Source organism: Xenopus tropicalis, chromosome 1, assembly GCF_000004195.4.
Source record: "Xenopus tropicalis strain Nigerian chromosome 1, UCB_Xtro_10.0, whole genome shotgun sequence".
In the NCBI taxonomy this organism is placed as follows: domain Eukaryota; kingdom Metazoa; phylum Chordata; class Amphibia; order Anura; family Pipidae; genus Xenopus; species Xenopus tropicalis.
The window spans coordinates 161,451,528-161,468,392 of record NC_030677.2 but is presented as its reverse complement, the minus strand read 5'-3'; the positions used below and the strand labels follow the sequence as shown (position 1 = coordinate 161,468,392).

The window sequence follows — 16,865 nt, the reverse complement described above, 5'->3', positions numbered from 1 at the left end:
TTTCTCAATGTGTTCTGAAACACATTCACTAGCATTTTAAATAGTAAAATATATGCTGGCTATGATCTGGCAGTTTCACCTTACAAGCAACTCTTAGGGGGAGATTTACTTAATCCACGAATCCTAAACCTGAATGGCAAAAATTCGGATTGGAAACGAAAATTTCGCTGTCTTTTCGCCGCCGTCGCAACTTTTTCGTATTTGTCGCGACTTTTTCTTCGCCGACACGACTTTATCGTATTTTGCGCGACTTTCGTCACCGTCGCGATTTTTTCGTATTGAGCGATTGTAAACAGCGGAAAAACCAATCTGATTTTTTTCACAACGGCGACAAAAAAGTCGCGGAAAATATACGGAAAAGTCGCGACCAGTAAACCTGGCCACTAGAGAGCTTTTTTTTTTTTTTTTTTTTTTTTCAAAGTTCAGCCTGGAGAGAGACAGAAAAAGAAGAATTGTCTTAGAATATCGCTTTCTACATGATATTAAAAGTTCATTTTAAGCTGAATCCTCTTTAATATTGATGGGATTTTATGTTGCTTAAATTGCCAATTCTGACAACAAAGCCATGGAAAGAATTATTTGGGCTGCAGCCTTCATAGAATAGAATCGTCTCCGCTCCCCACATGAACTCCATTTAAATATAACTACTCTTTGTGAAGAAGAAACATGAGCAGACAACCACTGTTTTATGCTGCTTCATTAGCTGGAAATGTCAAGTTGAGCATCAAAAATTGCTGTGGTAGAAATTGGTCTTTGTATCTGGAAACTTTATATGAACAGACAATACAGAGATACTTTGGTGAGAATAAAAAGCAATCCAGTGGTTTGTTCTGTGGCCAATTCCTAATATAGAGTTTACACACTGTTTCTTCATATTTTAGTGTAGTTTGGGCATAAATTGTGTTTTTAAAGGAGAACTAAGGATTAATTAGAGAACTAGGCTAGAAATGTTATACATTATATTTTAGGCTTCTGTACCAGCCCAAGGCAACCGCAGCCCTTTAGCAGGGAAGATCTGTGGCAATTAGGATGCCCCAGTAGCTCCCCATCTTCTTTTCTGCTGATTCACTGCATATGCTCTGTGCTGCTGTCACTTACTGAGCTTAGGGACCCACTCACAATATACTGTATATATAGAATATAAAAGTTATGATACAGATTCTTATTAGAAACCAGCACAATTTGCATCGAAATTTAAAGGGGTTGTTCACCTTTGAGTTAATTTTTAGTATGATGTAGAGAGTAATATTCTAAGACAATTGGTCTTATTTTTTTTAATATTTGTACTTTTTTAATTTACATTTGTTCAGCAGCTCTCCAGTTTGGAATTTAAAGGAGAGAAGGAAAGGTAAAAACTAAGTAAACTACAGCCATAAAAACTTACAGAACAGCTTCTCTGTTCAGGGTACTGCATGAGTATGCTCAGTTTGCTCTTCTCTCCCCCTCTGTCCTCCTCCTTCCACCTCATCTCTCTCCCCTTCCCACCTCTGCTGTGAATTCTGAGCTTAGAGCTGTTCCAGGAGCAGTGTGCAGGAAGGGAGACTTCTTTTAAGCAATTATCTTGTTGCTAGGGTTCAAATTATCTTAGCAACGAGATAGTGGTTTAAATGAGAGACTGAAATATGAATCGGAGAGAACCTGAATATAATAAAATGAACAATAACAGTAAAACTGTAGCCTACCAGACCCCTATCTGAAAGCTGCAAAGAGTTAAAAGGTGTCCTGTTGACCCGGGTGCTCCTGCCCCGAGTCCGTAGCCAGGGGACAAATTTGTCACAAAACTTCACACATTAGCAGTGCACTCCAGGTCAGCATAAAAAAGCCGCAACAGGTGATATTAAAATCGATCAACCTTTATTTGCACATCTAAAAAACACAGCTTGAGGTCTTTTTTTATGCTGACCTGGAGTGCACTGCCAATGTGTGAAGTTTTGTGATCAGTACTGAGATTAGTTGCCCCCCTGCATTGTTCTCACCTCAGATTTAGGCTGTAAACCCCCTGTATTGTTTAAAAATGTAATCCCCTGTGTTGTTCACACATTTTAATCCCTGCATTGTTCACCCCCTGCAGTGTTCACACCTCAGGCTCAGACTGTAATCACTCACATGTGTGTTCACCTGTTCACACCTCAGACATTGTATGTACTGCCTGACCTATGCTGTCTGTGTGTATGGCACACACAGGTAGAGCAGGCAGATTATGGCACACACAGGCAACATAGGGCAGGCAGAGCATGGCACACACAGACAGGGTAGGGCAGGCAGAGCATGGCACACGCACGTGGCTAAGGGCAAGCAGAGTATGGCACATGCAGGCAACATAGGGCAGGTAGCGTATGGCACACACAGGCAGCATAGGGCAGGGAGGGTATGTCACACACAGGCAGGGTAAGGCAGGCAGAGCATGACACACAGGCAGCTAAGGGCAGGCAGAGTATGGCACACACACACAGGCAGGGTAGGGCAGGTAGAGTATGGCACACATAGGCAGCATAGGGCAGGCAGAGTATGGCACACACAGGCAGCATAGGGCAGGCAGAGTATGGCACACACACAGGCAGCACAGAACAGGCAGAATATGGCACACACAGGCAGGGAAGTGCAGGCAGAGTATGGGGCATAGGACAGGCAGAGTATGGCACACACAGGCAGCATAGGGCAGGCAGAGTACTGCCTGTGTGTGCCTTACCCTGCCTGCCTTATGCTGCCTGTGGGAGGTGAACCTGGCAGGGGTTTGTTCTGCGAGTTTATTAGCAGTCGGAAATAGCCAATAAATGGTCCCTAAGGTGTGTAATTATGTGCTGGGGGTTGCTGTGCTATACACAGGGGAGGAGGCATATGGATTTAAGGGTATATCTTAATATGACATAATATAATTCTTTCACAAATGAATGACGGTTGATATCCCCACAGTGAGGATCATGCATTTGGGTTTTTGCTGCACTACCACCATTGTGGTAAAATGGGTATGGTTTGAAGTAGGCATGGTTTAAAAGGGGAGTGGTCAAAACTGGCTTCCATTAGCGGCTCTCGGCACTGCAGAAGTTGGACAGCACTGTTCTACAGCATATTAAAAGTTAACTAAAGGGTAAACCACCCCTTTTAAGGGGATGTAAAGTCATCAAAGTAAGTTCTGATAGAATGATAGAATCCCTAAAAACCATAAAAAAAATAATCATTTTTAGTGTATAGTTATCCTTTAACTGCTATTGCCCATTGTGTATTTGTATTATACAGGTATTTGCTAGCACTCTTAAAGTAAGTGCAAATTATAGTTGTAGAAGGTTCAACACTAAGGGGGCGATTAAAACATGAGTTCGAATCCTGAATGGGAAAAATTCGGATTGGATACGATAATTTATGAAGATCGCGACTTTTCCGTCGCCGTCACGACTTTTTCGTATTGAACGGTAGTAAACGGCGGGAAAACCTTTTTCGACTTTGATCCTTCAGTGCATGATTTTGGGAGCCTCCCATAGGACTCAATGGTACTGTGCAGCTCCAACCTAGCCCAAGGAAAGTCACAATACCGAAGCTAGAATGTATCTGTAACTTTCGTACTCGGCGCGACAATACAAAAATACAGATCATTGCGTTCGTGGATTGATAAATCTCCCCCTAATTGTTAGAAATCATTTAAAGTGGTGAAGTTAAAAGAAGATTTCTCTGAGCAGCCAATATTGAGAGCAGGTTTGGCAGTAGCTCAAGATACACGGCCGTGCAATGAATGGAATATAAAAAGGAGGCCCTGCAGGATATGGGAAATAGTTGCAAAGACACTTAGGAAGGTACGTTATAATTGTAACTGCCAGGTTTAGTTCAATTAATTAAAATGTGGGGGTGTCCTCTGCACCCCATGCTAGTTGTTAATGATCACACATGTGCTGCAGGCTCCTCTCCCAGATACCCATCCCCTACCTGCTTTCCTCACACTTTCCACACCACCTGCACGTTTCACTTGGTATCTTTCCCCAGTTTCCCTCTCGGGTATTTCTTTCTCTCATACTCCCCATTCTGTGCTTTCTTTCTAATGTCCCTGCAGCCCTAAGTTTATACCTTCTGGAACCAAACCCCGCCCTCAGTGTTTGTGTACTTGAAAAGTCACTACGCTACACTACAAACAGGGATGTTTCTTGCATGTTTAAGCATTAATATGTGTTTATTTACAGATCGGTAAAGAAGACGGAGTTTATCAAGCAAATTTAATTAATTTCTGATATGCAAGAGAGCAGCCCACGAAATCTATCCTTTTCCTGTACATGATGCACATTCAGATGGGAAGTTGTGGAACTACTGCAACGCTGTCTGTGCTCTGTAGCCTTTACATCTGTGTTCTATACAGATAGTTGCTATTCGGTTTGCCTTTTTTCTGGCCAGTCCTCAGCCTCTGCAGCTGTTTACTGTAGTGTTTGTAAACTAGACTTTTATTTGACTTTTAATGTTGTGTATGTTTTATACCGTCACTACAAAAGTCACATTAGGCTCAAGCACAGTTCTCAATAATCTTTTTATTTAATTTAGGGAATTTTATTTTAAGTCCAGTTTAATATATTTATCCTTTAGAGGCTATCACTTCTTTTGTCGCAAGGAATTTCAGACATCACATTGAATCAGGTAAATAAAAGTTTGTGTAACTATTATGGCTATTGATATCAAGGGTAAACTAGTCCTTTGGTGGTTGGCTGGCAAGTGGCACATGTGACTTCTTTAAGAGACAAAATGCACAAAGTAAAAGGCAGGAATTTTGACTTGAACCTTCCAGTTATAGATAATGGAAATTGATTGGTTCATAGCATGTAGCATCACCAGAAACCATGGACCTTGCTGATTTGTGACCGCTTTGTATTTTGTCTCTTAGAAAACTTAAAGTTGCATAGCAATAAAGAGTCAAATAAAGCTTGTTTGTATGCATGGTTTCTGTTGCCTTTTCTGGCCATCTGGTAGGCTATGGCAACACATGTGCTCCATGTGCCAACCCAGTGGCTCCAGGTGCCGGCACATCTGAAAGCTGATCGGAAGTGAAGGGATGGATTCTAGGTCTGCATTTATCAGGCTGAGAATCTGCCGTGTGGCTTAGGCTATGTCCAGACTGGGCTGATTCTTGGTCTGCAGATAAACACAAACCAACAAGAAGACCCTTCACTCCAATCAGCCTTTCCAGCAGATTTTAGTGCCTGGACTTGGCCTGAAGCAGTGCCTCCAGGTGCAGGCACAAAAAAATCCCAAATTTCTTGGTTTGCAAGGGCAAGAATCAGCCTCATGTGGCTTTAGCTGTAGGGGACCACTTTTTCCTATAAACTTTGTACCAGAATATGAATTTATCATCACTTCTTTGCCTTGATTTAGCTCAACTTTGCTAAACAGATATAAAGTGGTAGGCACAGAGACTAGCAACCAGCTTTAACACACCTTGATTTTAAAAAATTAGATATGCCCAACAAATATGCTAGATGCTTTTTAAAGCAATAGAGGCAGGAGCCATTTGTTTTCAGATGGAATTGATTTTTAACTGTCTTTTAAGAGCTGCACATATCAGTTGAACTGTGATTTAAGGTTCTTTATGCATCTGGGAGTGAATGGTGCAAAAGGAGGGCACTTGGGAAATTCTTCATGTAACTTGGCTCTTCATAGCTGGTCTTCCATTATTTATAAAGAAGTTGACCCACTTTAATGTTTGTAATTGTGAGAGAGATCATTATTTAACGATATATAGAAAGATACATTTATCAAAGCATTGTAATATATATTAGAATTTTAATTTCTTTTCATTCTGCCAAATACACGTGTAAAGGTTTGAGTTAGCCACCTATAATGCTGAGGAAAAATTAGATTTGGCGCTTACTAAGAAAATGTAGACACTTAAATTATAGTAGCATTTATCTTTTGTTTGTTTCATGGTAGATACCATTATTGTGGGTGTGACATACACAACTGTTACTGTTATATGTGCAGTGAAGCAAATTTCTACAATAAAAACATGGGGAACTGAAACGAATACCAATCCTAGTGATCATCCCTATTGCTATTTCTGTACGTCGGGCCAGACTGATCTGCACATGGGGCTTCAGATCATTACATCTGGTATATGTGTCAGCCCTCACATTAGAATATTTGCTTAAAATAAACTCGTTTGAATTCACAGCCATTTATCACAATCGCTACTTTTGGGAATTCACTTCTTCCAGGGAAAGCTGAGAAAGTCTTAGATGTGTTCTGTGTCTTTGCTGTTGTTTTGTGTGGGTGCAGAGTTAAGGAATTGATGTGCCATGTAAAATACACATTTATCAAGGTTAATTATTTGTCTTTTAGGAAGAAGGTGTTTTGTATCTTCTGTTAATGGCAGATAAGCAATAAAATGATGTGAACAGTCTTAATTTGTTTTATCTCTTGTTCTGCTAGATACAAAAATCATGTGATCCTAAAATTAAAAGCACTTTTGTACTTGGTCTTTGTTTAATATTGTTGTAAATCTATTTTCTTTCTTTAGCTTCTACTTCCTCTCTGGCATAGTAGGGCGCTCATGCCAAAAAGATCACTGGAGGGTAGAAAATGAATTCTAAGCACTGCGTTAATCCTAGGCATGGCACAAATATTACTGCAGAAAACGGACTGAGCACTGCATTAACCCCAGACAGGCAAGATCAGGAGAGCGGGAAGGTGATGGTTGCAGGTTTGCTACATGCTTGTAGTGGTAGTGCCCTTGGCTCCAAAGCTTGAGGCCTATAGCACCTGCCATGATTGTTTTGTTCTGAACAACAGCAGATAAGAGGTTTACATGTGTCTGCCATTGTGTAAGGGCCCTTGGGGGTAATCATTATTAACATTTATTTATAAAGCGCCAACATATTCCGCAGCGCTGTACAATAGGTAGGTTACATACATTGGACATACAGAGTAACATATAAAGCAATCAATAACCTATAAAAGAGGTGAAGAGAGCCCTGCCCAAAAGAGTTTACAATCTACAAGGAGAAAGGGTTGAGACACAAGGTGCCATGCTGTGTGTCCTATTTGTTTCCCACTGCTGCTCATTGTCTAGGGGTGAGGGAATGATTAAGAGCAGAAGCCACCCTTCCCCTTAGAATATGGACAATTGGCACCTTTTCTATTCTTTAACAACCCACGATATTGGCGTAGACTAACTCTCCCAAATTGGCACATTATTTAGCAATACAAGTATAACATGCTATACCTTGGTTTATGAAAGATATTATAGATGCTTGGATAATAAGTGCATGATGGGGGGGGGGAAGCAGTGTCTTGTATTTCTTGCACAGGTTTTCCAGTAGACTGCTGATTTGTCTTTATTGGGCTTCTACAAACCAGGAAGCAGAATGTGACAACTTAAGATTCAGATTTTGCCCTGTTTAGTGCAAGAAATAAACTTTAAACTTATACATTTCCTAATTAAATATGAATAAATTATTGGTATTTTTTTTAACCATAATCTTTTGTTTCTTTAGTTAAGATTTCAGCTACCATTTCAGATCCTTCAGACTGATTCGGCAGCCTATCTGCCTGTGTATGGGCACCCCCAACAGGCCTCACCAACTGATATTTAGTCTAAATTTGTCCATTTGAATTTGATTGTTTGGCCCCATTATTGCCCACCTTAGGTAGACATATCACGAGAAGATCTGTTCGCCACATCGCAACATATATGGCCACCTTTAATTTTGTGTTTTGTTGTACAGTGGTGCTTGAAGGTTTGTGAACCCCTTTTGAATATGTTTCTGCACGTGACCTAGTTTGATTGAGGAAAACTATACTTTTTTTTTTTTTTAAGGAGAACCTGAGCTTTCTAAATCGGTGTATTTCCACTTCTGTAACAAGATTTAGGGAGTTCTACATGCCAGAAAATAGGAAAAATAGCTATTTTTCATGATAGAGATTTATACCAGAAAAATGTTATTTTATGGACAAAAACTCAAACCCAAACTCATGCACAAATAATAACTTTAGGTCCTAAAATTAGTATAATAAACCAGGCACCCATATATATTCAGATTTCTTTTCTATATATGTGACAATGGCTTCTAAACAGATGGACTCATTTAAAATGGACCTGTCACCCAGACATAAAAAAACTGCTTTGCAAATGAAAACCACATTTCTTTTTTTGTTAACACATCCATACCCATTATAAAGGCATTTAAAAATCCCAGCTGTCAATCACACATTGCCTTTCTCCCCCCATGCATCGAGGCAGAGCACTTTCACCCTCCATCCTCACCATCTAATTGTGTAGATAGAGCACCGGCATGTACATCAGATCCCCTATTTTGGCACAAACAAGATTTTGGGGTGATACAAAGCTTACCTTAATAACATTGCCCAAAAATGGCGCCTGCCTGCTTGCTGTGATTATGAATTCTGACACAAGATTTATATAGTGTAAGTGAAGTTTATTTTGCTTGATAAACACAATCAAAAAGAATTTGGATTTATTTTTTAGGCTGACAGGCCCCCTTTAAAGGACACGTAAAGTCTATTTCATGGGGGTGAAAAAAAAATTAGTGATCTGTTTCATTGGGGGGTGCCTAACTTTTTCCCCCCCAAAAAAAGTGAGCGCCATGCCAGTGTTTCCTTACGTTAGTTTCTCATTGCTCATCACTAATTACATGTCCTAAAGCAATCCTAGCACTACTCCACATATGCATGAGTTATTGATGGCAATGTGGCAAATCAGCATCCCCGTATAAAAAGGAAGGTTCCAACTTGATAGTATAGTCCGTTCGTATCAACTGATTTACACAGAAATTCCAGTCTCTGATATAGAACTATGAAGGCCCAACTCATACAATGTATTAGTTTTCCTTTTAGGTAATGATGTGGGTAACAAAGTACAGGTATAGGACCTATTATCCAGAATGCTCGGGACCAAGGGTATTCCGGATAAGGGGTCTTTCCGTAATTTGGATCTCAATACTTAAATCTACTAAAAAATCAATAAAACATTAATTAAACCCAATAGGATTGTTTTGCATCCAATAAAGATTTGTATCTTAGTTGGGATCACTTACAAGGTACTGTTTTATTTCTACATAGAAAAAGGAAATCAGTTTTATAATTCTGAATTATTTGATTTAAATGGAGTCTATGGGAGACAGGCTTTCTGTAATTCGGAGCTTTCTGGATAACGGGTTTCTGGATAAGGGGTCAGATACCTGTAGTTTGTTACTCTGGGAATAATCAGTCTTAGGGCTAGATCTCTGCGACTAACCGCTCCAAAATGGCTTTCCACCAGCAATAATAGGAGTCGCCGATGGAAAGCCCTTTGCAAAACAGAAGCATTGCGAAGTTGCTGCAGGAGGAAACTTTGCATAACTTCAGAATAGGGAAGTGAGGTGAAGCCATTTCAGAGCAATTAGTCTCCTATGAATCCTTAGCCTTAAAGGAACAGTAACACCAAAAAATGAAAGTGTATAAAAGTAACTAAAATATAATGTGCTGCTGCCCTGCACTAGTAAAAGTTGTGTGTTTACTTCAGAAAGTCTACTATAATTTATATAAATAAGCTGCTATGTAGCCATGGAGGCAGCCATTCAAAGGAGAAAAGGCACAGGCAAATAGCAGATAAAACACTTTTGTATTCTACAGAACTTGTCTGTTATCTGCTATGTAACCTGTGCCTTTTCTCCAGCTTGAATGGCTGCCCCCGTCGCTACACAGCAGCTTATTATATAAATTATAGTAGTGTTACTGTAGCAAACACACCAGTTTTACCAGTGCAGGGCAACAGTGCATTATATTTTTATTACTTGAAAGCTCTTTCATTTTTTGGTGTTACTGTTCCTTTAATTAGCACCCAAGCTGCTTCAAGAATGATCCACACCCAAAGGCAATTGCTATTTTGTGCTGAAGTCATAGTGAACTATCCTCACAAGGGTCTGTGTTTCAAATCAAGCAACCCTTAGGTTTAGTAGGGGCTGGGCAGGCCCCATACATGAGTAAATAAGCTGCAGAATTGGTCTGGGGGAACCCATGTATAACCAACGTACATTACAGCAGGCGCACAGAGCCGCCATCTGCTAATTCATTTCCAGACAGCCCCATGCCTATTGAAGCTGGGCACTTTGTAATCAACCAAGTTTTCAGCAGAAAAATAATGCAAAACCTTGTTTCAGATTTAGTGAAGAAAAACTGGGTAAATAACCATTTTATTTTGCTATACAAGACAATTTGCATCTTTACAGTAATTGTACACTATAAACACATGCTATTGACAGTGTAGTGTCTGCAAGGAGCAATGCATGATAGAACATGCTCTGGGATTCCCCGTTAGGGCACCACACACTTCTGGTGTTCAGTCAATGCATAAATGGGTTGGGAACTGGGGGTTTCAAGGTCATTAAGTGAGAAAATATATAGACTGTTTCTAGGAGTACAGCATTAAAGCACTACCCTAACTGTGCTCTTCGATTCTTCAGATTTTAATTCGATTAAGTTAAATTAGAATGAAAATGGAACTAATATAAAATGGTTGCCAAAAATCAGTTGCATATACACCACCCACACTGGTAAGGGGATCAGACAATACTTAAAAAAAAAATAAAAATAAAATTAAGTGAACATTATGGGTAGAATTCTAGAAACATATTTAACCCTTCAGTGAATAGGTCTATACTTTAAAAGCAACCAGCAGAGAGTTTATGCACAAGGCCCTGTGTGGGCAAGGGATAAATAGAATAAAATGGTAAGAGGGGGAAAAAATGCCCTGTATGCATACAATTGCTTTTAAAATATAAAATGTAGTTTACATTTAACAAATATGAATGTTTTCTCAAATTATGCCCTAAAGTGCACCAGTAGTGCAAAGAACACACCCCTTGATATTTACTAACAACACGGAAAACTTACTTTCTTTCTCATGCCAAAACCAAGTAGTGATCTGGATTTCAGGCTTTACAGAATTCAGAAATATGGCTTTAACTCACCTCTCCCAAACTTGTATCTGGCACTTAATCTCAGTGTGTGGCATGAACCAGATAATAAAATATATATATTTAATTAAAAAAAATCACTTTATTTTGTAAGTATTTAACTGCCACCTGTACCTAAATGGAAGTTTTATTTCTTTTTTTAAACATGATTTCCATGTTCCATGTCTTATACTTTTCAAGACCATCTGAAAAATGTATTCACCAAAAAAGGACTAGGTGGTTTGTGCGGGTACAGTATAAGAAACGGTCTGTGGTTTAAACAGGAGCCCTTACTTGCTTGGTAGACAGCAATACAATGGGCACTTTCATAGGATATGCATTTGTTGCTCAGGAATAAGTCAGTCTAAGGCACAATGAAGCCATGTGCATAAGTATACAATGCATTGCTTTCACACAAAAAATTGCATCCGCTTGATCTGCATTCCATTTGCAAATCACTCATTTCTGATACACGCTTATCCCTGAATAATCCTGCTAATGTCCTACGTATTGTCTTTAAAAAGGAACATTACTGCCAGATATTTTTGGATGATCTTATTTTAGACACCATTGTGTAGAAAGAACATATAGAAGGTAAACAGTGCAAACATTTCACCGTTCAGCACAATTCTCAGACCTCCCAGTGGAAGTCCATTTGCTAAAGAATGTCTGACACCTGAGATGGATGGCAATGCCCCAATACATGTTTGTTCTCAAATCTCATGCACTGGAGTGTGATTTTAATGTTATCAGTGGCTGCAGCGTAACAACATTTTGCATTTTCACGGCAACCTTTCAGCACATAAAACTACCGACACGGTGGTGCAAAAGTCCAGGAAATGACCTTGCAACTGCAGCTACTTGCCTTGCTGCCTAACTTGACTAATTCAGACTCTCCCAAAATACCCTCTACAAAAGGATTAGTTTATCCACCAAGGACTCTAAATAATTTTTTTTAAAAAGTACAGGTCATTTATAAGAAGAGTTTTCTGGTACCAGCTGCACATTACAATATGAGCAACTCTTATAGACATCCAGATAAGAGAATAAAAGAGGAGGCGTGAAACAGACAGCACCAATCTTCCAGTGAGGCACACGTTACATTTCACTGTGTAATGAAACCGGGCATAGGAGGAAGGCGAGGTGGTCTTTGAGGGAGAGCAGGAGGATACTGTGTTGTGAATGGAACTGGATAACCAGGCTGAGGCATTTGATTTGAAGGCTGATACCCATGACGAGAAGGAATAGGTGGGCACGGAGATGCTGCATAAGGCAGCCCATGGGCTGGCTGAGCACCCATTGCATATGGCATTGGATATAGTCCAGGTTGACTTGGCGCTTGGGGTGGCGGTGGCACTGGTCTTCTGGGTGTAACAGGTAGAGGAGTGGCGAAGTTTGTTGGATAGGGAGCTTGAGGTGCTTGGTTTGTTTCCGAAGGCCCTGCTTGTGGCAGCACAGATACCTGGGGAAGTCTTTGCCCCTTCATTACCATCTCCTGAAGTTTTTCAATTTTTACACGTCGCAGATGGGCTAATTTGCGTTTGTTCATATACTCATCAGTGAAGTTATCCAACTGGATGCCTCCATCAAGGAAATTTTCTGCCATATTCTGTAAAAAATAAAATCATATATAATACACATTGTATTTATCAGGATACAAATAAACAGCTATCCTTAACAGTGCTATGTATAGGAACACTATGCTCTTGCTAAAAAAAAAAACCAATAAACTAACTTTATATCACTGTAAAACCTAGGGGTGAGTCTCCAAGGGACCAATTCACTTATGATCCTTATAGGATAATAGAGTATGTATCCCTTACCATCACTGTTAATACAACAACTAATCATATTGATTAATGATGAATCAGTCTAAAGTTAAAGGAACAGTAAAAGTTATTAAAATATAATGTACTAGTGCCCTGCACTGGTAAAACTTTCATTTTTGCTTTAGAAACACTACTATAGTTTATACAAATAAGCTGCTGTGTGGCCACGGGGGCCAATTTAAATAATAACTCCACTCTTCCCGACAGCAGGAGTCATTGTGCACCTCAGATCCCCCAGAGAGCACGGACCAATAGGGGACAAAGTGTAAACTGATCACTGATCTGTGATTAACTCTTTTATTCTTACCTCTGTCTCCTCCTCTATTTTGGCACCTTCAGCCTGAAGAAGAGCTAAAAGGGTTTCCAGGGATGAATTGACAGACTGTTTATCTGTGAACAAAATAAATTGTTAAGTTTCAAAATTTTAACATTTTGCAGGTTTCTATTTTGTAAGTTCTATATTAAAAAAAGGTTAGCAAGTTTTCCCAAACATTGGCAGATGCTATATTAATACAGGTTCCCAATCTTCAAGGCTAGTCCCATTAGAGGGGCATAACAGATAGTAGGGCCTCGCCTGGCCTAAAAGCCCTAAGATGACTGGTGCCCTAGATTTTATATTGTAACTATAGAAGGGTGGCTAGAATAAGATGATTTTTTCTGTATTATTTGTGACATTTTTATGTTCCTGACAGAATATGACACTACAAAGACGGCCAATCCCAAAATGTCTAAAACCCAGCAACAAAACTAATACCTTTATTAAACATATCCCTTTTTCAGTTTTGAGCAACAGTGCTGTAGGTTTTGGGATTCACAACTTGAGGCAATTTCTAGTGTTCTTCTTATAAAAAAAAAAAAAAAACAAAACCCCAGACAAACCATGATTCACAGCATAATCCTTATAATGTGTTTCTGTTAAGACAATGAGGAGTCTTCACAGATTGGGTATTTAAGATACAAAAGGAGTGTCACCTCCCCTTAAATACAGTGGAAGCTGCCTGATACTTCTAAATTCATGAGGTTCTCTGGTCAGACAACACTCTAATGCATTTACAGGTCAATTACAGACTGTGTTGGGCTGTTTCCATGATTGACACGGAGGGCAGCAGGGTTGGTTTGGGGGTACTTCTCCCGTCCTCCCATACGTGGGGCCCAGGCAAATTAAGGTAATATAAATCATAAGTTTTTGAATTTATAAAGTTACAATTTTTTTAAGGACACAAAGAGCAAACAGAGCCATATAGTTAGGTTAGGCAAATATGGGTGAACAGCCCCTTTAAATGCTACACGGGGTGTTTTCACTGCTATCTACTATTGACTTTAATAACAACTGCCTCAGACATTGGTTTTTGGCCTAAAGTTCAAAATTTTACATTATCTGGGGCATAAATGCCTATACAAAGGCAGCGTTGGGAGATTCCTAGCCGACAATCCCACAGATTAAATATGCTGGCTGCCATTAGCCTCATTACCTAACCAAATATAATGTACAAACACATTTCACAACTATGTACTCACCAAGTTTTGTTTTCTTCAACTGGTGGGACTCTATGAGACTTTGCAGCTCCTGGTATTTTTGTGTCAGGGTGGCTTTTAAGGTTTCAAGATCTGGTTGCAATAGCAGGTTCCCCTCTGCAAGGCTGCGATTTCCAGCAAGTGTCATTTCTTTGCTCAACTGAACATTCTGAGGCTGTGAAGGCAGAGTTAAACAAATGTTAGCGATGCTCTATGTCCAGGAATGAACAGACCAAAACCCATTAACAAAAAATATTTTTTAATCTTCAATTATAGGGGCAGTAATTACGAAAAGTAACATTTGCTACAGGTTTGGGAGCTTTTATCCCAAATGCTTGGGGACCTGGGGCTTTCCAGTTAAGGGATCTTTTAGTAATTTGGAACTCCACACCTTTTAAAGTCTACTAAAAATAATTTAAGCAGAAATAAACCCAACAGGATTGCTTTGCTTCCAATAAGCATTAATGATATCTTAGCTGGAATCAAGTATGAGGTACTGATTTAATATTACCAAGAAGAAAGAAATATTTTTTTTTTTTAAATCTGAATTGGACTAAAATTAAATCAATGGAAGATGGCCTTCCTGTAATTCGTAACTTTCTGGATAACAGATCCCATACCAGTAAAATTCACTTAAAATGTACTTTTAAAAAATTAAGCACCAGTTTTGAAAATGCACTTAGCAATAATTTATAGCTCAGTATAAACATAATGTAATTAATACAGTAGTACTTAGCCAATGCAAAACCTGTGGGACCCATGGGTTGGGCAGGTTTGGGTTAAAATTTGGGAGTGGGGTGGGGTCAGACTGGGAAAGTACACTCCCTCCTCTGCTCCTGAGGATTCCCTTATTTGGAACCACGGGCACAACATGTTGCTCCTGAGCCACTGGTTGGGGATCACTGCTCCTTTTCCTTAGATGGATCACTCATTGGGGATCCGCAGGGGGTAATGACATCTGACCGCAGTGTAGCAGATCCCTCTTTACAGCTGGCACAGTCTTTACAGTCACTGCTGCTTGGATGGTCTCTGTCTCAACTCTGGCAAAACAACAGGGAATCCCTTTATAAGCTGCTGGGCCCGCACCTGGTTTTTGGCTCCAAACCTAGGCACACCTTTCACTCCCAACAGTGCACTGGGGCATCCAGCCAATTGGGTTTGTCCCCAGTCTGTAGCCGGGCGGGATGAGGTCACAGACTGAGAAATAGGGGGAAGAGTTCTCTAATCCCACTACATTATGTACCCACCTTTAAAGAAGGAAAGGTAAAATGATTGGGGGGCTGCTAAGTTGTAGCACGCCCAGTGATTGTAGTCACTTACCCGATACCCAACGGCTTGCATGTTTTTTCCCGTGTGCCAGGCATTCCCAATCAGGCTTGGATAAGCACATACTGTGATTGGGCATTACTAGACTTGGCACAGGGAACACCCTGGAGAACAAAAGAAAATGGTGGCACTGGTGCATTTTTGAAGAATAGGAGTGTCAGCCTGGGGTAGCAGGTAAGCATCTAAAATTATTGAGGTTTCTAACAAATTCCTTCTCCTTTCATACTGCCACTGACAACAATGCTTTGCAATTAGCAAGCAAGTAAATTCAGTGAAATGTAACACATTTCTTATTCACACATACAATAAAATGTGCCATACCTTTATAATAAGCAGAGTTTATCATATATCCTTTTCTTATGGTTTTTAAAAAACTAATAATGTTCTCAGCCTTCTTAGTCGTTTCTTAGTAAGCATTTAAACACTGCATTACCTCTTTGTCTCTGCTGCCTTAACAACCTCTGCAATCGTTCAACTTTTAAGGTTAATGCCCAACAGAGAGATTAGTCGCCAACGCTTAACTCCTGCCACCCAGCGACTAAATGCCTTTCCATCGACAACAAAGTCACGTGAAGTTGCCTGCAGGAAGAAACTTCTTGCGACTTTGGAAAAATAGAACACACACTGAATTTCCACTGGCAATTCACTGTTGCTGGTGGAAAGGCATTTTGGGGAGATTAGTCGCCGTACCAGAGATTTATCGCAGGCAACTAATCTCTCCATGGGACATTAGCCTAAAAATAAGAAAGAGCAGCTGGTACTGTCTCTCCAACAAGAATAATATGGTATAAAATGTAGAATTACTTCCTGTTTCCCTTGTCACAGATTTGCCTAACGTGCCATGGTCTCCGGCTGACTGGCCAGCCACAATATTCCATAGGTTTAGTTTTCATTATCAAAACCGCTCCCCTTTAATAAACCCAATACTTGCCGACAGCCAGGTAAACTGTCAAAGTATCATCACAAGGGAGACTACTGCTGATGATTAAAAGAAAATTTCTTAAAGAAATTAATACAGAATTCATAATGCCTATAGCTAAATTACACCTCTTGGGTAGATGCCAAATGTGGTAGCCACTATGTTATGTCACTAAAGGACCTATTGATTTATTTTACCTGTGACAATCAGCACATTTCTTATATACTTATGTTCAATTGCTGGCTAAAAGAAATTTGAGGAAAAACCTTCGTTAGTTTTAAGAGCCAACATAATTACTACAGTAAAAGACACAAGCCTGTTTTTCATTCCCTAAATGTCATGTTGGGAAGAGAA

At 39.8% G+C, this 16,865-nt stretch overlaps 2 protein-coding genes across 2 annotated transcripts in view; one reads left to right on the top strand and one right to left on the bottom strand.

Annotated features, from left to right (window-relative positions):
* Window positions 1-6,446, top strand: part of hip1r (huntingtin interacting protein 1 related) — a 49,392-nt gene extending 42,946 nt beyond the window's left edge. The window contains exon 32 of the mRNA XM_012955150.3: window positions 4,170-6,446. Within this exon, the coding sequence (XP_012810604.1) occupies window positions 4,170-4,217 (48 nt within the window). The 3' untranslated portion in view covers window positions 4,218-6,446. The remainder of the gene's footprint in view (window positions 1-4,169) is intronic.
* Window positions 6,447-10,157: 3,711 nt separating this feature from the next.
* The window catches only part of vps37b (VPS37B, ESCRT-I subunit), a 13,970-nt gene continuing 7,262 nt past the window's right edge, over window positions 10,158-16,865 (bottom strand). Inside the window, 3 exon segments of the mRNA NM_203714.3 lie at window positions 10,158-12,531; window positions 13,059-13,141; window positions 14,270-14,441. Of these exon segments, the coding sequence (NP_989045.1) occupies window positions 12,028-12,531; window positions 13,059-13,141; window positions 14,270-14,441 (759 nt within the window). The 3' untranslated portion in view covers window positions 10,158-12,027.